This window comes from Pyxicephalus adspersus, chromosome 12 (assembly GCF_032062135.1).
Source record: "Pyxicephalus adspersus chromosome 12, UCB_Pads_2.0, whole genome shotgun sequence".
In the NCBI taxonomy this organism is placed as follows: domain Eukaryota; kingdom Metazoa; phylum Chordata; class Amphibia; order Anura; family Pyxicephalidae; genus Pyxicephalus; species Pyxicephalus adspersus.
Genome location: NC_092869.1, coordinates 1,646,468 through 1,668,629, shown reverse-complemented (window position 1 = coordinate 1,668,629; position 22,162 = coordinate 1,646,468). Strand labels below are relative to the sequence as shown.

At 43.8% G+C, this 22,162-nt stretch overlaps 2 protein-coding genes across 2 annotated transcripts; both read left to right on the top strand.

The window, feature by feature from the left end:
- The first annotated feature begins 1,907 nt into the window (after positions 1 to 1,907).
- NDUFS2 (NADH:ubiquinone oxidoreductase core subunit S2) lies at positions 1,908 to 5,861 on the top strand. The gene is made up of 7 exons (XM_072428661.1): positions 1,908 to 2,053; positions 2,494 to 2,600; positions 3,654 to 3,844; positions 3,932 to 4,136; positions 4,573 to 4,729; positions 5,326 to 5,445; positions 5,777 to 5,861. The coding sequence occupies exons 1-7, from the start codon at positions 1,968 to 1,970 to the stop codon at positions 5,859 to 5,861; spliced, it is 951 nt and encodes a 316-aa protein (XP_072284762.1). The 5' UTR covers positions 1,908 to 1,967.
- Positions 5,862 to 17,568: 11,707 nt separating this feature from the next.
- On the top strand, positions 17,569 to 21,867 carry LOC140341934 (gonadotropin-releasing hormone II receptor-like). Its single transcript, XM_072427886.1, has 4 exons — positions 17,569 to 17,655; positions 18,299 to 19,280; positions 19,788 to 19,992; positions 20,397 to 21,867. Exons 2-4 carry the CDS (start codon positions 18,705 to 18,707, stop codon positions 20,888 to 20,890), a joined length of 1,275 nt encoding a protein of 424 aa, XP_072283987.1. The 5' UTR covers positions 17,569 to 17,655; positions 18,299 to 18,704; the 3' UTR covers positions 20,891 to 21,867.
- Positions 21,868 to 22,162: the final 295 nt, after the last annotated feature.

Here is a 22,162-nt window from a genome sequence, read left to right as displayed (position 1 = left end):
TATAACCCAAGTTATTGACCCACTTTGTGACCCCAACCTCTAGGCCACTATGTCGCTCCAGCCTCCAAGCCACCGTGCAGCCCTAGCCTCTGAAAGTAGTGGAAAGTAGTGTTGTCCCCCAAGCTCTGGAAGTCTCCTTAATTCCAAAATAAAGAGGAGGGGTTTGTTCTGTAGTTCACATGAACAGGAAATACAACACAGAAACTTATAAACCTATTGGATTTCAGGCACGATCAGTAAGTATTCAGATATAACAAAACACTTTCAATGATATATTTAACAGGCCAAGGGGAAGCAATAACAGAATTTCATAACTGCAGAGGATTCTGACTGGAGGTTAGGGGGGTAAGGGGAGCTTCAGCAGGATTTGACCCCTTGATCTGATCATTGATGAGCAAATTAGCTCATTTGTATTTGGATCTTCAGATTTTGGCTGAATTGACAGGCTAGCATAGAGTGTAGACGCCTATGGTGGCAGCCACATCCCTGAACGGTTCACAAAGTGCAGAATGGTATATTACAAAGGTGGGGTCACCGGCCCGGGGGTACCGTGACATTGTGACAAAGCGGCAAAGCAAGCCGTGACCATACAGCGGGACCACACAGAGCCAATAATACGGTCGGGTCACAGACACGAAGAGCGATGTCCCACCGAGTCCGCTCTCGCTTTTCTCAGGATCAAATCTCCAATCCCCCCACACCCTCTGTCTCGCTCTCCTCTGTTCCGCTGCTTTTGCTGACACGGAGTTAATGCACATCTGGAATTGATTATCCATGTAAATAGAGATAATTCCTCCCCATCCAACAAAGACCAGCAAAGGGGGGGAGAGGAGCGCCCGATCGTGTGCTACAAACTCAGGGGGAAACCTTTTCACCCCCAAAATGTTCCCGGAACTGTGACCCGCTGACCCTGGGAGGGGACGGAACTGTGACCCGCTGACCCTGGGAGCCCCCGGAACTGTGACACGCCGATGCTGGGGAGCCCGGAACTGTGACACGCCGATGCTGGGGAGCCCGGAACTGTGACACGCCGATGCTGGGGAGCCCGGAACTGTGACACACTGACCCTGGGAGGGGACGGAACTGTGACACGCTGACGCTGGGGGACCCGGAACTGTGACACGCCGGCACTGGGGGACCCGGAACTGTGACACGCTGACGCTGGGGGACCCGGAACTGTGACACGCAAAAGTTAGTTTTAATACTTGGAGGCAATTCTGCACTCTATAGCAACACCTGATTGGACACTGCCACCTAATGGGCAATATGGGTATTGCACAATTTTCCTCTACCAATCAGAATGATCTGACATGAACACAAAAAAACTTTAGGGGCCCATTCACACAAAGTGAATACATTAAACATTTGGTACTGAAGATTTTTTAATTCTGATTTATACACTGAAAAGTTCAGAATTGGCTCCTAATGTATTTTTCTGGCCAAAAATATGTTATTTGTCTGGGTTGCTGTTGCCATTGTTACACCAAAAAAGTAGCAGCATGAAAACCATTTTGACTCACCCTATGTAGATATAGCTGTAAACAACCTACCGTGCAAGTTTGTTGATGGTTCGCAGGCCGATCGGACTGCACTTTCCTGTTTACCAGCTCGGAGGACTGAGGCCTACCTACAAGTACAGGGCCACGGCTAAACTTTAACAGGGCCCAACTCTTTATGAGCCCTGGGTGTTTCTATACACTTTATCAATGCCCGATGATGTGAATTACCCCCTCCCCACCCCATCTTCTTACTGAACAACAGAGGGCGCTCGGTAACCATGTCAACCCATCCTGCGCCCTTCTTCTGCCCACAACAAAGATGGCCTCTCATGCTGCCGTGTGACAGGCGGCGGAAGTGACGTTTGCATCTGTCACAAGCGGACCTATAATATTTATTTATCGCTAGGACTTCTGAAGCCGGACAGGAGGGGGCGGAAGTTCCCGGCAGGCAGTTCGTAGTGGGAGAAAATGGCGGCCCTCAGAGCGCTGGGGAGACTGCGGGCACCTTCAGAGGTTTTGGCCGGGAGGTGGCTGAGGCTGAGCCAGCCAGTCAGGTGAAGAATAAAGGGGGGACATGACAGGACAGGGGACACCCGAGTGCATAAAGACCAGATATTATACAGTATGGCGAGGCAGGGTGACAGAGGTCAGAATGTGAAGAGTACATGGGGCCCCCCAGTGCATGTGAAGGGGTCCTATTTGCTGCTATAGAGACCACAGACCAATATGCATAGGTGGTGGTCTGGGGCGGGCTTTATAGTTGACAGAAGGTGACCCCCCCATTGGAAAAATGAGTTTTATATATTCAAATCTGAATTGTTGTGACACTAAATAAAATGAAGGGGGGTGGGGGGCACTCTGATCACAATAAAACATATGTACAGATATGGGGGGGGGGGCTCCAATATGGGGGGGTAATGTGAGGATGCCCCAGTTATGTTGCCATGGTAAGTTTTTTTTTGTCACTAATAAAAGTGTCGCCCCCCTGCTGCAGGGAGAAGCAATGGCAGCCTGACGTGGAGTACATGAAGCCGTATTCGCAGGCCTACCTGTATCCAACCCCTGAGGAGGAAAAGAAGATGCCCCTTGTCCCCTGGCATGGTGAGTGCCCCCTACAGGTAACATATAAGTGCTATGTGTCAATAAACTGACCCCTGGCCATCTGGTAACATTTTCCATGTGCTCCTATGATCAGCGTGTACGGAGTTGGCAGGGCACCTGCGGGTCTGGGACCAAGTAAGGGGTCACCTTCCGCAAGTGGATGGCAAAATGGCTGCCAGTGTCCCTGTGTTGTCTAAGGGAAGCACTGGCATCTGTGTGGGGGTGACAATGTGGTGGCTGGTGTCCACCGCCATCCTTAGGGGACACATTGGCATCTTAAAAGGATGATGGCATTGCTTCTGGTGTCTTCTGTCACCCTTAGGGGCCACACTGGCAACTGAATGGGGGTGACAATGTGGTGCTTGGTGCCCCCTTCCATCCTTGAGGGGCACACTTATCTTAGGGGGGTGACAACATGGCTTCTAGTATCTTCTTTCACTCTAAGGGGCCACATTGGCATCTAAGTGGATGATGGCATGGCTGCCATCCTTAAGGGGCACACTGGCATATTGAGTAGGAGTGACAACATGGCTACTGGTGTCCCCTGTCATCCTTAGTGGGCACACTGGCATCAAAGCAGATAATGGAATGGCTTCTGGTGTCCCGTCATCCATGAGAAGCTCACTGGCCACTTGGCAGTGCTCTGATGAAGGCCAGATGGTTAGTGAAATGCGGTAAACAAACCCCAGGGGGCGCACTGCTTCTGGACTCATGTAAATCTCTATGATTGACCTTATCAGTCACAAATGTCTGACACAGATCAGCCTCTCACTTTGCTCCAAACTTACAATATTGCTGCCCGGAATGAGGAAATGCTTCTTCCTGCCTGTAGCAGACTGATCACATCATCTCCGCCTAGGCTTGGAGCACAATGATGGGTGCTGGGTGAGAAAAAGCTGTTTGCCCTGGATTGTGACCCAACTTTTCAAAAACTGCTGGGGGAGGGGGGTACTGAAAAGTGCTAGGTGGTGCGCCCACTTAAAGGCCCTAGAGGGAGGCTGACTAGGACGGCTTTTTACAATAATTATATTTTTATTTCTTCTTCCCGGACAGACAAGGACCCTTATGCACAAAAAGATGTGTCCACCCTCACCATCAATTTTGGTCCTCAGCATCCTGCCGCCCACGGCGTGCTACGTCTAGTCATGGAGCTGAGCGGGGAGTCCGTGAAGAAGTGCGACCCCCACATAGGACTCCTCCACCGTGGCACTGAGAAGCTTATTGAATACAAGACCTATCTACAGGTAATGGATCCTGGGGCAGAGGTGCCATGCAGGGCTGTCATCGTCTCTACATCTGTTGTCATTATAAAATCTTGTGTTGTATTCCAGGCCTTGCCGTACTTTGACCGCCTGGATTACGTCTCCATGATGTGTAAGGAGCAGTGCTACTCTCTTGCTGTAGAGAAGCTTCTGAACATCCAGCCACCAATCAGAGCTCAGTGGATTAGAGGTAGGTGTCCCCAGAAGATAAGATTGCTGTGTGGCGACTTCCTGTCTGCAGGTGTAATAGCTGCGTGGCATTTATCAGGGAGGGGTGACAACTGATGGTGACAACACAAGGCCGTACCATTTAGAGGAGTAAACTGCATACACACTTGCAATAATTATTGTTTGAAATGAACAACTAACGACCGAGTGTCCGATAATCGTTAACAAAAAAAGTGCCCAACGAGGATCGTCCCTGGAAACGAACGGCCGGCGGATCTGATTGAGTGACGATCATTTACTATCTATTGTGTGTATGGTCGTTCAGTGATCGTGGATGTTTCTGCAGTACACTTTCGCCTTTACATGTCACTTCCTGCATCGTTCAAATGATCGCATCTAGCGTATGTACACTATTGGTGGATTATATTTGAACAATCGTAAAATATGTAAGCCCTTTGTCCTTGTCACTAATATTTTCTCATTGGGAACACAAAAGCCAATGAACAACCTAACGGAGTTCCCCCTTTCCTCGAAATAAAATGATCATCGTTGGCTAGAGCCGATGACGGTAATTTTTTTTTTTTCTCGTTGCTCATTATCTCGTGTTTTACAGATGCTGACCAACAACAGAATCTGGAAGAACAGGACAGTGAACATCGGAGTCATCTCTGCAGAAGATGCCCTAAACTATGGTTTTAGGTATGGCGCTGTGTTAGACAGTGGTGATGTTCAAGTTGGGTTATGTATTTCCGGATGCAGTTGTTGAAGGCTGTACCGGTCTGCAGTGTGTGGGAAGGCACAGGTTTTCATCTGATTGTATACTACGCAGACCATTTCAGGCCCAAAACTGCTGCCCCATGCTTAGGCTTCCAAGCAAGTCTATCCTCCTGTCCTGAGATCAGAAAAGAAAAGGGCCGCTAGCCTTTTTATATCCAGTGGCGACAGTATTGCCCCAAAGGATGCAGTTCTGGCCATCTGGCCTGAGATGGGCTTAGGTGGCCTGAGGTGGGATTAACCACCAATGGGCTCAGTCATTGAGGAGTGGGCTCCCCAACATCTAAGTCCATTCTCGGGTAGTGCCTTTGTCTGGTCAGTAATATGCCCTTCATACCAATAAACTCCAATTATTGGGCTTTATTTTTCATGTTTTGATTGGTCAGTCGGGGGACTAATGATTTTTAAGCCATGCAAACTCCGAATAGAAAGTGATGGTGATCATGTGACCTAATGTCAGATCAGGGTTTCTACCCCCACCCTTAGTACCTTCTTTAACTCTTTCTCTTCTATCCCTCTAGTGGGGTGATGCTTCGAGGCTCCGGCATCCATTGGGATCTAAGAAAATCGCAGCCGTATGACGTATATGACCAGGTGGAGTTTGACGTTCCCATCGGCACCAATGGAGACTGTTATGACAGGTAAGAAGGAGGCAGTGCAGGTTGATACACCCTTTGACTGTCTATTGCCTTTCTCAGTTATGTGTGGAGCAGCATGTTCCTTAGAGGTTGATTCCTTTAAGGCTGCAACTTCATTTATAAAGGGTGGAGGTCAGACTCTCCTCCAGCGATAGTTTTCTCTGCAGCTTTCTCTCTCTATACCACACAGCAGGCTCCACACGGGGTCCTGCACTTTATGAATACCATATACAATGGCAAAATCAGGCAGCAAGAACATTGTCTGTTCTCTGCTAATAATGAGCCCCCTTTAAAAAAAAAAAGTCACCCTCATTCTTGTTCCTGTCTCTCTTAGGTATCTGTGCCGTGTGGAGGAGATGCGACAGTCCCTAAGGATCGTTCTTCAGTGCCTGAACAAGATGCCAGAGGGCATCAACTAACATAACTCCCTACTGTGACAGGAACTCAAGATATCGTCTTCGGAGAGGTGGATCGGTAATCGGCTGCTTTGTACGAAAAGAATCTGGGCTCAGAACAACCTTTGTGCCCTCCATGTCTCCACGCCACCCAGAGGCCACATTTCTGTTTATTTAAGCATTGTCCTTGTAAAGCTACAAATAAATTCTGTTGGTTTATTATAGAACAAATGTCCCTTGTCCAGTCCCATTACTGCCTGGATAGCCTGTATTAGGCACTTCCATGCCCCTGCTCAGTACTATAAATCGATTATGCCCATCAGTAAAGAATGATCATGTTAATCTGGTCAGTGTGTCACGGTAACATTCATCTACCAAGGACCACTGTTATTGTATGCGGCTTGTAATAAAGTTGGATAGTTCACAGAAACACATACACAAATAACACACAATGACTTCTATATATATTTCAGCTTAAAATGTTTGTTACATTTCTAATAATTACTTAATATGTTCAGCCTTTTTTCTCTCTTAGGCCCACCCCTGCAGAGCGGTAAATCTAAGCCATTCAGTTGAGTTATAGACTGGAATTCCCAATTAAACAAGGTATGATATGGCAATACACAAAGCCACTGTCAGTTCTAAAGTACTGCAGAAATGTTCCTTTCTAAAGTAAGTGTTTCTCACGCAGTCTTGATGCTAGGAGTTCTGAAGCCTTCTTCAATAATCCCAAATCACTCATGCTGATCAAATCCCTTAGGAACATAGTCCACTTTAATTTCAAACTCTTCATCTATGTTGTCACCTAGTTCATCACCATAATCATGTCACTATAATCAAGAGAGGGTAGTGTAACGACAACTGGAACTGGAATTTCATCTGAATGAGCCACTGGACATATAACCGATGGTAGACTAGGATACTCTTACATTTATTTTTCTTGTTATATCCTGAAGTTTTCACTATATAAAAGTAACAGTCACTGAAATGATCTCCTGGCTCTCACCAAACAATAGGAATACCAAATGTCATCTTATCACGTGTTACCTTTGTCAACATCCGTAAACCCTCTACACAATGTTTGCACACCTTATGAGGGGCCCACGACTTATCTTGATCACCAAGTTTAACTTTAAAATATGCCAAATAGGCTTGCTCTACAAATGTGCTGATGTCCGCCCTTTGACTGGGAATGGTGAAACTGCCACAGATATAACAAAATGAGTCAGGGTTGTTTAGGCACGAGACGAGAAACAGCAGAGCCAGACATGATCTGAAAGAAAGGAAATACGTGTGTAAGTAGAATAATAATACGTTTTGCTTATTCACTACATAGAGCAGCGCACAACCTCTGATCACACTGTCTTGCGTGTAAATGAATAGCCTTTACAAATCCACTCTACAGTAATCGCATTAATATAAGCGGTAGAGAAAAAAGCTGCCACGATAGAAGAAAACTAACTGCACTTTCAAAATCAGCAATACCTATTTTAGTGTAAATAAGCTTGAAATTGTGAACAAAAAAATGTATTCAAAGTTGTTCCCCAGTGTTTTAAACTCGCTTTAACATCGCTGTTCTCACAGACAGTATTCAAAAATAAGACATCCCCTGAAAATAAGACCCAGGGCATATTTTGGCATTTCAAAAAATATAAGAGAGTGCCTTATAATCGGGGAAACAGGGTAAATATATATTTTTCTTCTTCTCCTCCTTCCATCTCCATTCCCCCTCAGATATGGATGTTGGTGGAAGAGCATGGGCAAGTTTTTTCATCGATATAAATGTGAACTGTACATAATAAACCCTTATGAGGTAGCATTTAAAGTAAGGAATATGTTGAATGGAAATTTATAGATAATGCATATTTATTATTTTGAAAGAATTTCAAGAGAAGTGTAACCTTTTTGACCTTTGTTTCCTACTGTCAAGAATGCACCCATCAATAAAGCATACCTATTATCTCTCAGAGTTTTCACTTTACATAAAAGGGTAGACTGGCCATTGAGAACAAATAGGAGCGCTGAGCCTCCTGGCATACCTCACACACTGCGCATGCAATTTAGGAGCCCTTTCGCTAAAAGGGAAAGAAATTGGCAATCTCACGCATGCGCAGTAAGTTTTCTTCCCATCTACATCATCCGATCTCATGCCTGCCCCAGGAAATGAGGGAGAGTCCTCAACTACACACAGATGGTATATCTGTCCCAAAAAACCTTGGTAAATGTTTATGGGTTTAAATTACATTTACTTGTTATAATATTTGTTATGTAAATACATTATACATAATCTGTTTTCTTCTCTGGGTCCTGTTGTACATGGTGTCGACAGGGGGGTGGCTATGGATTTATGAATAAAGATAAAGTGTTATATTATTATTTTCACTTTTTTATGTATTTGGATGTCTGTAAAGTCCCTACTTTTCTTTAGATACACGTTACAATGTGAATTCAATTGAGATGTGCCATATGTTATACATTTTGTAATTTAATTAATTTTTTGAAGAGATCTAGGTAACTATATGATCTAAAATAAAGAAACAGATTTGGGATGCACAGATTGCAAAAAAGGAAAAATATTTCACTAAAATTGAGGGAAAATATTACAAGATCTCCTATCCTGTAAGTGAAGAACGTTGTCTGGGAGGTGGCAGACTGCCCTGGATGCTACATTGAGCGTCCCAGAAAACCACATAGAATAGCTGCCGCCTGAAAGATGATGAACAGACTTATTCAGTACAATGGTAAATGTTATAGTTGATAAAAAAATTTATTTGTCAGTGTTTTTGAGTTTAGCTGACAAAATTGAATCTGAGCACATAGGCCCAGAATAGTCCCTTAATCCCGAAACATTCCGTACTCAGCGAAACTATGACCACATTTTCTGTTTGTTACTAATTGCCAAGTATTCTCCACCCGCTCTTTGACTATATAAACTCCGATGTCATAAGAAAGCTTTGAGAGTGATTTAACTACTTGCATGGTGTTGGTATTCGCTCTCCCAGCGCCGCTGAAAACAGAAGCCCCGAGGAGGGATAACTGGTCTGGGACCAGCAGGAGATTGCCGTAACAACAGGCAGGACAGTAGTCAGGAAGAAAGCCAAAGTCGGTAGCCAGGAAATCTGATTACCAGGAGCCAGCAATAGCCAGTAATTCCGCAGCCAAAAGTCAATACACCGGCAAGTAGCTGAGAAGGCAATGCAGCAGTAGTAGCGGTAAAGTCGAGACACTGTCAGAAGCACAATTATCTGGCAAACAGGAAACTCATGGCTGGGCTTTAATAGGAAGTCAGGGGTAAGAGCAAAGAGTTCCGACTTGACATTACAGGGTATCAGGGAAGCTTGACTGTGAAAACAGGCAGGGAGCTGTCCAGCACTTCGGGTAGCGTAAATGGTGGAGCTGTCGGTGAATCTTGTCTGCTTGCCAGCTGTGGGTGATGAGATGAACACACTTCCATGTTTTCCTGATATTTAAGTCTTTGTTGCCCACAGCAGAGTCCTGGTGTAACAAGCTAAGACCCGTGGAGGAGGAATTGATTCTTTGCACTACCTAGCGGATGGCACCTTGCCTGCCACCTGGCACCTGCAGATTTTACATTAGATGGTGCTCACAGCCACCCCCCATCTCTATTGGGCTGATGGGCAGATGCTACATGTATCATATCCTCCAAGACAGCGGTTCACTGGCGTGAGGGGCGGTAACTGCACCTATGTGAACCACTAAAGTGAGCTAAGCCTGAATTATTACGCTGCATGGATTACGCCATTTCACATCCTGTCTGTGAGCAATTTATTACATATTGAAGAGTGGCTCCAATTGCACCTGGCTCACTTCCATGCTAGCCATATCCCCTACATGTAACTGGCTCCCTTCCTGGCTAGCCTGGCTCATCTTTGCACTTGGCATCCTTGCTGTTTAGCCCAAACCCAACACATGCCGAACCTTTCTCCCTTGTGGTTTAGCCGATCCTCCATTTGAACCTGGCAAATCAGCAATGTAGAAAGGTGAAAGGGATCGGTCTGGTCTAGCCTTAAAAAGAGCCGGAGGCAAGTGAAGGATGTGGTTAGACAGGCCTGACTCTTCATTTGCACTTGTCCAGACCGTCCACTTGCACCTGGCTCCCTATCACTTTCTTTCCCAAACCCAACATTTGTCCCCGGTTCCCTCACCGATTGGCCTAGGCCATTTGACTTGACTTTAACAATGACGGAGAACAAAAAACATTTGACTTGGGTTGAATCTGGGTGGAGCAGTCAAGAAATCAGACTAATCCCTTAAACGATTATTCCAACTATTATCAGAAAGTGAAGGGGTAATGTCTGACAATGAGAAAATTGATCTTCCTACACCGTTTGCTCCAGGAAATGAGGGCGAGTCCTCAACTACACACAGATGGTATATCCGTCCCAAAAAACCTTGGTAAATGTTTATGGGTTTAAATTATATTTACTTGTTATAATATTTATTATGTAAATGCATTATACATAATCTGTTTTCTTCTCTGGATCTTGTTGTACATGGTGTCGACAGGGGGATGGCTATGGATTTATGAATAAAGATAAAGTGTTTTTTATTATTTTCATTTTTTTATGTATTTGGATATCTGTAAAGTCCCTACTTTTCTTTAGATACACGTTTCAATGTGAATTCAATTGAGATGTGCCATATGTTATAAACTTTGTAATTTAATGAATTTTTTGGAGAGATCTAGGTAACTATATGATCTAAAATAAAGAAACAGATTTGGGTTGCACAGATTGCAAAAAAGGAAAAATATCCCACTAAAATTGAGGGAAAATATTACAAGATCTCCTATCCTGTAAGTGAAGAATGGTGTCACAGCTATCTTACTTTTTGTTAATGTGAATCGTTAAATAATGATCGGTGAGTTGGATCCCTTCCGTCTAAAGAGAAAGAAATTGCTGATCTCAAGCATGCGCAGTAGGATCATGAAGTTTTCTTCCTATCTATGTCACTCCATCTTGCGCCTGCTTCGGGTGACGTAGGAAGAAGACCCTGGAAGAACAGAGAGAAAATGGCATTACCTAGTGCACCGGCCTGAATGGATGCCAGAAGAAACTTCCATACGGATGGACTGCTCTGCGGGATTGAAGGTAAGTGCATTTCTTTTAGGGTTTCCTTTCTCTTTAAGGATGAGAAGAACAATACGCTGGGACAATGCTCCCACCAATATGCAAATTTGGATGAAATATTACAATGAGGAACCTAAGAACATTGAGATTGAATTACAAAGTCTACAAAATGACAATAAAGAACTGTTGGCATCTGAAGCCTTTAATAGTTAAGAAGTTAAGAGAGTCCTCAACTATAAAAAGATGGAATATCTGCCCCAAACAACCTTGGTAAATGTTGATTGGTTTAAATTATATTTATGTGGTATAATATTTGTTATGTAAAATTATTATATATAATCTGTTTTCCTCTCTGGATCCTGTTGTACATGGTGTCGACAGTGGGATGGCTATGGATTTATGAATACAGAATTTTTTATTTTTTTATTTTTAGTTTTTTATGTATTTGAATATCTTTTCTTACTTTTCTTAGATAGATGTTTAAATGTGAATTCCATTGAGATGTGGCACGTTATACATTTTGTAATTTAAAGATTTTTTGGAGAGATCTAGGTAACTATATGATCTAAAAAAAAGAACCAGATTTGGGTTGCACACATTCCAAAAAAGGAAAAATATCCCACTAAAATTGAGGGAAAATATTACAAGATCTCCTATCCTGTAAGTGAAGAACGTTGTCTGGGAGGTGGCAGACTGCCCCTGGATGCTACATTGAGCGTCCCAGAAAACCACATAGAATAGCTGCCGCCTGAAAGATGATGAACAGGCCCATTCAGTACAATGGTAAATGTTATAGTTGATAAAAAATTATATTTGTCAGTGTTTTTGAGTTTAAATTAAAATTACAAGATTCACTTTGGTTCCATCTGCAGTCAGCTGCTGTCTGCATGGATGTCATGGATTTGCCACAAGTATGGGTGAGTGGACCCTCATGAGCTGAGGTATGAGCTGAAGAGCAGAGTCTAAGGCAGCAGTCGCCAACCTTTCGGACCTCAAGGACCACTTAATTCATAATTTTTACTCCCATGGACCATTATAAATTTTTCCAAAAAGATTAATATATTTGTAAAATAATGATCTTCCTAATGGTGCCTGAAGAGGACTCTGATCAGCTGACGAATAAATGAAGTGGTACTGTTGTTACTATTACCATAAGTTGTATTATCTTCGGTATTACAAAAGAAATGCAAAATAATTGTTTGCTTTTTCTTATGGGTTTATTTCATCTAAGAAAACATCCAAACAAGAAATGATAATTATCAAAGTCAAACAATTTGATGCTAATAAATATAACAGTTAAAGAAAATACACAGCTAAGGTCATACTTACCTAAAAGAGCATCTGAGAAATAAACAAATAAAATAAAACAATGGGATGAGAATCGGTATTGGCGGAGCAGGGTGACTGTTGTAATGGTGGAAACAATACTGAAGCGTACGGCTCGGTAACGGTTGCCTCCTACAACTTTATACTACACTGACGTCATGCTGCGCCTGCCTTGTTTATTCGTCTCTGGTACAGTTTGAGAATTTAGTGCAATATTAAGGCAAAATTTGTCATTCAGAATATAAGAATTTATTAGAATATTATTTTTTGATGTAGTTTTCCTAGCTATAGCTAGAACTGTGTAAGTTTTTTTTCTCATGCTGGAATTGTTATATTGCTGTATTGAATATATCCTGAGCTTTGCAACATCCAAAAACAAAAAAAACTTTTTAATGTTATATTTTAATCATGTGTTAATATTTAGATTCACATCTCGGATATTATAAACCTCCAATATAGACCCACACCAAGCATTGAAATGATTTAGCTTTAATGTGAATGTCAGCCTGTTGTTATTAATTATATATAATAAACTACAAAAAAAACAACAGTCGCAGAATGAGGTGCAAAATACTATGGATTGCTTGCAGGAGTTCAATAAACAACATGAACTCAACTCATTTACATCACAGAATGTGACCTACACAATTGCAATTCAATTAAAAGACATATTGGAAGAAATGACCCAAATTCAGAAGTCAATCTAAATGTCTTCACTAATCCCTCCACATTACAGCAGCTAAACACCCTGATCCAGGGAGCCTCTGGTCACCTTTGGGAGGTCAGGAAGGAATTTTCACCAATATTAAGCAAACAATCTATAAATTGAGGTTTTCGCCTTCCTCTGGATCAGAGTGCTATTTCTTCTAACCACCATATACATAAATAAAAACATGAATTTGGACGTCTCGGTAAATCTGTCCTGCTAATCACTGAGGGACTCACATCTTTTAATTCATGCCCTAACAATATATATCCCATTCCACGCTATCATGGAGAAGAATTTGATCCAGAAAGATTTGAGAATAAATTTTTTTTTGTTTTTTAGAAAATCTAAACAAGGCCAACAATTGTTAAGTAACTTGACCACACCGTTCCTCTTCTTTTTCTTGTCTTTTTTGTAATCTTTTTTTGTAATTTTTGTTTTTTGAGTAGCTATCAGTGACAACAAGGTGAGATCCCCAGGAACAAGTTAACGGAATTCTGATACACAGGTAAGGACGGGGATATTTGTACAAGGTACATTGGAGGACATAGAGAAGACAGGACAGGACACACAGTGGGGGGAGCATTGAATTAGCAGAGACTAAAGAAATGAGTAACACACAGACTAATACACGAGTACAGGATATTGGTGACAGCATTAGTAGCACTCTCCATCTCAGGGTCTGTGCTATGAGGGTCCTCCTGTGTCCTTGGAGTGCAATGCACAGCACTTTACTTCTTCGCTGCTTCTGTTTCTGCCTTCTTCTGTTTGCTGCTTCTTCCTCCATGGGGATAGGTTGGTTAATTTACTGCAACTGCATTTCATTCCATGGCTTGTTCTACTCCTACACTGGTGCTCCTCTAGGTGCTGTTGTTGTCCCTAGCAATTGGGAATGGATTGGGTAAGGTTTACACCCCCCCTAATTTTTGTCCCAGTGATAGGTATTACAAAATGTTACAGTTGTCACCAGAATGGGAATAGGAAAACCTTACGGGGTTCCTAACTTTTGGTTTTTCCATGCACTCTTATAGATGTCTCTCACTCCACAGTAAGGAGTCATTTTTATCCTAGAGAAGCTCTTTAACCCTTTATTGTCATACACACTGATCATCCTTCCCAAGGATCTTGTGGACAGGAGGACGATGTCACCCCACTGCACCACAGACGTTGGTGAAAGGTGGGTATATAATCCTATTTTTTTACCTTTTTTCACTATTATGAAGCATTTCAGTAAGGAGTCACATTAAAGAAGCACACAGTATCTGAAGTGCAAAGTCCATTTAATTCTGAGAGCAAAGAAACAATGAAGGCAAAAAAGTTTAGAAATCCAATTCAACTGTCACTTCCAGATTTCACCACAAGGCGGCACCATTGTCCAGCTTCATTATTAGAATCCTCAGCTCTGAACATACAGAATATGACAGCTGATCAATAGATGCCAGCAATCAGATACTAAAATCAATATTCAGGTTTCAGTGTAGAGTCATGGTGTATGAATATAATAAAGAGAACCAGTATGCATGTGATTTTCCTTTTCTAAGCCACTCCTCTCCCCACCATTCTTCTTATGTGGGTACCTGGCTCTGATAAGTAACAATTACACTGGATATGGCTCTGTAAAGTGAACACAGTACCACATACCAGCTATGCATCACTATATATATTTAGACATTTGTAAAAAACATTTTCAAATGTTACAAATGGAGACCATCTTTATAGTACAATAGTGCGGTCAATTAATTATTAAAAGTAAAATTTAATGGTATAGAAATACAAACCCGACATCCTTGTAGTAGGACAAGGTTGGCCTCAAGAGGGCGCTGTACTCCATCTCCCAGTGCCATCATCTCCATTTATTCAGGGCCCAATGATCACAACTTCACCCTGGTAATTCCTCATTGCTTTCACCAGAAATTATTTCATTTATTATCAGAAGCAGAGGGCACTCCGATGCAGACAGAAATTCTTTGAGCTGATTACCTTGAACTTCCAGCTATACTATTGGCTACCGTGGTCACATGACATCTTCACACTATCACTGGCTCTGGAGCGATTAGGTGACATCATTATTATTGCCAATGAGTGACCAGGTGACATGGTCATGACATCAAATTTGATTGGCTCTGAGTGACCATGTGATACTAGAATAACTTGGCCAGAGGTGCCCACTTCCTCTTCTTCACCTTTTAGGTGTTCTTGGGAGGTACAGTGGAGATGCTCTGGGTTAGGGGTGCTCACTGGAGAAACTTGGAATCACTAGGTAACTAGAGATGCCCAAGGTACAAAAATGAAGGTACAATGGAAATGCTTGGGGTCACAGGAGGTCACTGGAGATACTTGGGGTCACAGGAGGTCACTGGAGATACTTGGGGTCACAGGAGGTCACTGGAGATACTTGGGGTCACAGGAGACACACAGAGGTACAGTAGAAATGCTTGGTGTAACAGGAAGTCGCTAGAGATACTTGGGACTTAGAAGGTACACAAAAGATATTTGGGGTCTCAGGTGGTCAGTGGAAATCCTCTGGGTCTCATGAGGCACACTGGAGATGCTTGGGGTCACAGGTGGTCACTGGAGATATTTGGGGCATCAAGTGGTACACTCCAGATGCTTAGGGTCACAGATGGTCAATAAAAACTCTTTGTTTCAGGAGATACACTAGAGATGCTTGGGGCTTCAGAAGGCCACTGGAGATCATCTTGGTCCCAGGAGGTGTAGTAGAGATGCTTGGGGTAACTAGAGGTCGCTGGAGACATTTGGGGGGGTCCCAGGGGTACACTGGAGATACTCGGGGACACAGATAGTCAATGAAAATGTCTCTATGTCTCAAGAGATACACTAGAGATAATTGGGGTTTCAGAAGGTCACTGGAGATCATCTCAGGAGATGATTGGGGTCTCAGGAGGCTACTTGGGGTATATGGGGTCTCAGAAGGTTGAGGTGAGATGCTTGGGGGTCACAAAGTCACTGGAGATATTCGGGGTCTCAGGAGGTACACTAGAGATACTAGAGGTCTTAGAAGGTACAATAGAGATCCTTGGAGTCTCAGGAGGTACATTGGAGATGCCCCCATTCTTCCCAGACAGCCCACAATGAAGAATAAGTCATGCCGAGCATCTGCTGTACAATTCTACCCCCTCCCCTATGTCCTGCCCCCACCCCCGAGGTACATTCACTGGTATGCTCACTTCATGTTCCTCAGCCCAGATTTCAGACACTTCATGGCTGACGTCCCTTCACAGAACACAGCCTGCAGTGTAACAATGTCCCGCTTCTGTTTCTTGTTTTGTTGGTTATTTATAAGAGGACAATGAGGGTATTTATAAGAGACAGAGGACAAAGGGGGTATTTATAACACACAGAGGACAAAGGGGGTATTTATAAGGAACAGAGGACAATGAGGAGTATTTATAAGAGACAGATGACCATGAGGGGTATTTATAAGAGACAGAGGACAATGAGGAGTATTTATAAGAGAGAAAAGACCATGAGGGGTATTTATAAGGGACAGAGGACTATGGGGGTATTTAGAATGGACGGAGTATCATGAGGGGTATTTATAAGAGACGGAAGATCTAGAGTGGTATTTAAAAGGGACGGAGGACAATGGGGGGTATTTATAAGGGATAGAGGACCATAAGGGGTATTTATAAGAGACAGAGGACAAAAAGGAGTATTTATAAGAGACAAAAGACCATGAGGGGTATTCATAACAGACAGAGGACAATGAGGAGTATTTTTAAGGGATGGAGTTTAATGAGGGGTATTTATAAGGGAGGGAGGACAATGGGGGGTATTTATAAGAGACAGAGGTCCACAAGGGGTAATTATAAGGGATAGAGGACAATGGGGGTATTTAGAATGGACAGAAGATCGTGAGGGGTATTTAAAAGGGACAGAGGACAATGGGTGTATTTAGAATGAACAGAGGTTAATAAGGGGTATTTATAAGGGATGGAGGACAATGGGGGGTATTTATAACAGACAAAGGACCATACATAGGGGTATTTAAAATGGAAGGAGGATCATAAGGGGTATTTATAGGGGACAAAGGACAATGGGGGTATTTATAGGAGACAGAGGACCATGAGGGGTATTTATGAGGGCCAGGGGGCTACAAAAGGTCAGTGTAGGGAGTAGATGACGTATACTAGTTACAACAGACATGGGAGTCCTGAGGGGTAATTAATATGGGGTCAGAGGTTAGGTAATTGCAATGGATAGGGTATTATTGAAGAGTAATTATAAGGTCCTGGGGGTCATGATGGGGTAATAATAGGGAGGAATTTTCAGGGACTGCCCTGTATACTATTAGCCATGGCACCACAATGCACCGCACGATGATTTGGTATGGGGGGTGCAATGCTCTGCAGATGATTTGGTATAGGGGGTGTGATGCTCTGCAGATGATTTGGTATGGGGGTGCGATGCTCTGCAGATGATTTGGTATGGAGTGGGGGTGCGATGTTCTGCAGATGAGTTGGTATTGGGGTGCGATGCTCTGCAGATGATTTGGTATCCGCAGTGACCTCTATGGGGGGAGGGGGTGTCCTGATGATAACGTTCCTTATACACCGATAGGCTGCGCTCACCTCCCACACGTCCCATCCGCTCCTCTGCAGTAACACACCGAGCTCCCCGCCTCAGTGCCGCTCACACACAGCTCTGCACCTCCAAGGACCCCGCCATGGCAGCGGTAAGTTCTCCTGATTAGAATTGGTGCCGGAGTTACATGTCATCTCCCTATTACAGGCAGGGCGCACAGACCCGCACTAGCCAGCAGGTGGCGCTGTGTGGGGCTCCTCTGCGCTCATTTCTCTTACTAACTGAGCTGCATTGCTGGGAAAAGTTCCATGTCTGCAGAGCTGTATTCCTGGAGCTCAGATTCCACCCCGAGCTGAATGGGCAGAGGAGCTCCTGTCCCCTCCCTATGCGCTGTATCATGCTATATTCTATCAGAGAAATAAATGATTCCATATTATCCCCACACACAGAGATCAATCATATATAAATTATATACATACCACCTCCCCCACACACTGCATTACTACATCATACGTCTGCAGAGCATTGCACCCGACTGACAGATACATATTGTATATTCTGCAGAACATTGCACCCTCCCATCCCCCCTGACAGATACATATTGTATATTCTGCAGAACATTGCACCCTCCCATCCCCCCCCCTGACAGATACATATTGTATATTCTGCAGATTATTCCACCACTGACCCCTCTGGAGATCTGCAGAACATTGCACCCTGCCCTTTCCCTCCCGCGGAGTTGGCAGCTCATGTTTTATGGGTATATACTAACCCTTGTGTGTGGATCTTTGCAGATGTCTTTGCTGGAAGCTCGTGGTATTGATCCGATCAGGAAGGTGCAGACAGTGAAATTGTCCTGAACATGTTGTGGATTTCCTCCGGCTGTCCTCCAGAAGACGTTCAGTGATGGCTGAAGGATTGGCTGACTTTCGGGAGGAGATCAGCTGGTTCTCCCTTATGGAGGTGACATTTGTCGGATATTCTCCTCTATAGAAGGTGAACCATTCCACGCAATGACCTTGTGGTGGAAGGGAATCGTTGGCATGGACTGTAATATTCCTCCTTTACCAAGTTGTTTCTATGACTCTTGGTAGAGTCCTATACCACTACATGTCCTCAGGACTTGGATCCGGCATTCATAATGGTCAAATCTTCAGCCAGCTGGGACATACTTGATGAGCGTTTACTGAGGAACCCAAGATGAACGTCAGTGGCCAAACCGCACGAGATGACGAGGCCACCACTTTGGGTCTCTGCTTGTTAAAAGGCTTCAATTTCAGCTGTGTCCACACCAACGGCTTTGAGAAACCTCATGGACCCAATATAACTTTCCTTAATGATGACCACTTTGTACTCCCCACCTTCTCCACCGCTGCCAAGGTCCGGGTGGCCATCACCTGCGTGCTCTTCATTTCCTCCGCCTGTTTTAACGTGGCCACTCTCTGGATCATCACCCATAAGTACCGGAAGAAATCCCACATCCGCATTCTCATCATCAACCTGGTGGCGGCCGATCTGTTGATCACCTTTGTGGTGATGCCGCTAGATGCCGAGTGGAACGTTACCATCCAGTGGTACGCTGGCGATGTGGCCTGCAGGATTCTTATGTTCTTAAAGTTGGTGGCCATGTACTCCTCAGCCTTTGTTACTGTGGTGATCAGCCTTGACCGGCATGCTGCCATCTTGAACCCATTGGGAATAGGAGATGCCAAGAAGAAGAACAAGTTCATGCTGTGTATAGCCTGGATACTAAGCCTAGTCCTTGCTGTTCCACAGGTAGGTTGTTTTTTTTCCTCCAATGCCAGATTGAGAACTTCATAGTCTCCATTAGAGAACCATTGAAATTATTTTCAGGTCCTTCACTCTGAACTTGCAGTGATTTTGTGCTTACAGGGCAATATAACGGGTTCACTTTAATAGACCCTTCACCATTCATCCATAACCTGAGCCCTCTGAAGGATTATCCTTACTCCCCAGGGCTCAACAGAGCCGGCCAGTGTTCTCCCCGGCCTCTTCTAGCCGGGTGCACCGCCCAGCAATTTTCAATAATCACCCGGCTGTTTTTGGGTGGTTACTGAAAAGTGGGTTCACAATTCAGGGCCATCACCCTCCTACAGCTTTTTCCCACCCGGCTTAAAAAACAAATTCTGGGCAGAATACTGTAGGTGCTGCTCTTGGGTCAAGACAGTGGTGCAGCCGGGGTAAGGGGGTGTTCGTTATTTTACAAAACCTTTGCCAGATAACCCTTCCCATATTTTCTGTAACGTTCCTTTTCTCCCTCAGCTGTTCGTGTTTCACACGGTGAGCCGCTCACAGCCCGTTTACTTTGTCCAGTGTGCCACAGTGGGCAGCTTCAGGCCCCGTTGGCTGGAGACCCTCTACAACATGTTCACCTTCTGCTGCCTCTTCCTCCTCCCGCTCCTCATCATGGTCTTCTGCTACCCTCGAATCCTGGTGGAGATCTCCCAAAAGATGAAGAAGGCTGAAGGTGAGGGGAGGTGGGCAGCCCTGGCTGTTATACCTGGTTTTACCACAATATCCTGAGACCACATGATCCCTCAACCAGTGATAATTGGTGGCTTGGGGATGTCATGTGATCAATGATAACCAGTACTAATGAGTAATTTGGGGTTGTCAGGTCATTGTTGGCCAATAGTTTATAAAGCTTCTGTCATGTGATCACCAATAGCTTGAATATTAATATATTGCCACTAATTGACCGTAATAGAAGAACGTAATGTGAAGATGTCATGTGATCATTAATATCCAACAGTAATTAGGACATTGGTGACTCATCTTCCATCTGTATGACTTCTTTATAAATAACCATTTAGCCAAACCCAACCATTGGTTTCCCGTTTTTTGGTTGAGTTTACTTCTTCTTTTCTCCAGTTTCCTCCAAAGAAGTCAACCTCCGACGCTCATACAATAACATCCCCCGGGCTCGGATGAGGACTTTAAAGATGTCTCTGGTCATCGTCTTGACGTTCATCGTGTGCTGGACACCGTACTACCTCCTGGGGATCTGGTACTGGTTCTCCCCAGAGATGCTGACCAGTCGAAGGGTTCCCCCATCCCTCAGCCACATCCTCTTCCTTTTCGGCCTTTTTAACACGTGCCTCGACCCCATCATCTATGGACTTTTCACCATCCACTTTCGCCGTGAAATACGACGCGTCTGCCGGTGTGCCACTCAGGGAATGGACGCCGATGCAACTTCACTGGGCACTGGTTCCTTTCGCATCTCCACAGCCGCCGTGCCCTTAAAGAGGTCAGCCGGAGCTTCAGGAGGCTCGTGTAAATTCGATCTGGAGGTGACTGGAGTGGGCCTCCATTCAGGGAAATGTGAACATTGTAAGCTCAAAGTCATGGAGAGTTTTATGTGAAGGAGCTGCAATTACAGGCCAACCTCCTCTCTCCTTTAGGCAGCAAAAATTAAATGAAAAAGTCAGACTTATGTTATTGAACCCAAAAGGGCTTTAATTACAAATTACTCCCCTGTCAATTCGCTCATAATATTCATTTATTTACTATTGTGACAAATGTGCACATTTGATGAATGGCCACTAGGTGGCAGCAGGAGTCATTGTTTTATTAGTAACTGACAGGCGACCTATAGAGAGATAAGACCATAAGTTAGCGAATTTCAGAGGAATTGACTGGGGAATCATTTATAAGCCCTAAATGTCTTGTTTGGGAAAAGTAATTTTTTGCCCTAAAGCTTGCCAAAGATATTTTACCTTTTTGCTGTGTAAACTGGAGTTCCCTCTGCTTCTGCCACTGCAGGTGTACCCAACAGGTGATAGCCGTGTCATGTATGCCTCCATCATTTTCTGGGTATTAGACCCAGCTGATCATAAGACGCACACTACCAGGACTCCCGGCAAAAACGCAGAACGGATTTTCAGCCTGAAAATAATTGCTTTCCGTATTGCTACACTCAGCCAATCAAACCACCACATTTTGCCTTTTTTCTTTGATAAAACTGCATATTTAAAGTGAAACATTTATGAAACAAATGGATTTACCAACAAAATAATTTTTATGCAAACGGATAGAAAGTCTTTCCAGATGGATGAAGACAACCGATGAAAAGTCATATTGTTGGCCGGCTTTTCCCTTAAACACGATGCAAGGGCAAAAGATAATTGGTCAGAAATGTCGCCATGAATTGTCAGAATGAATCGAATTCTGGTGAAACCAATGAAGAATTACCCAGGTGAAGGTGTGATAATGGGACCCTGAATAGATGGTGGCACTGAGAGTACAGCACCCTATTATGGTCATAGGCAATCCCCCCATTGACCTTCTACAAATCTGTTGTATTTGTAGCTGGATTCCATTAAATTCTGCTTTTATTAGATCATTGACCTGCTTCCCTTATTTAAAATGCTCATTTTTGTGTGTTCCAGCAACTCCAGGTACATTGGGGGGGGATAATTGATATTTGGCTGCATGTAATTATTTTGTAGGTTTTCCAGAACAATTTCCTGAGTTCGTTATATAGAACACCAGACAGCTTTATTTTTTCAGAAGAGAAATTGTCTCTTTTTATAGAAAGGTTTATTGTCGGGCTGCAGAGTAATCACTTTTTTTCTCTGTAATCCAATCGCCGTCTCGGGAAGCTAAATGTGGTAATACAATCGGTGACATTTCCC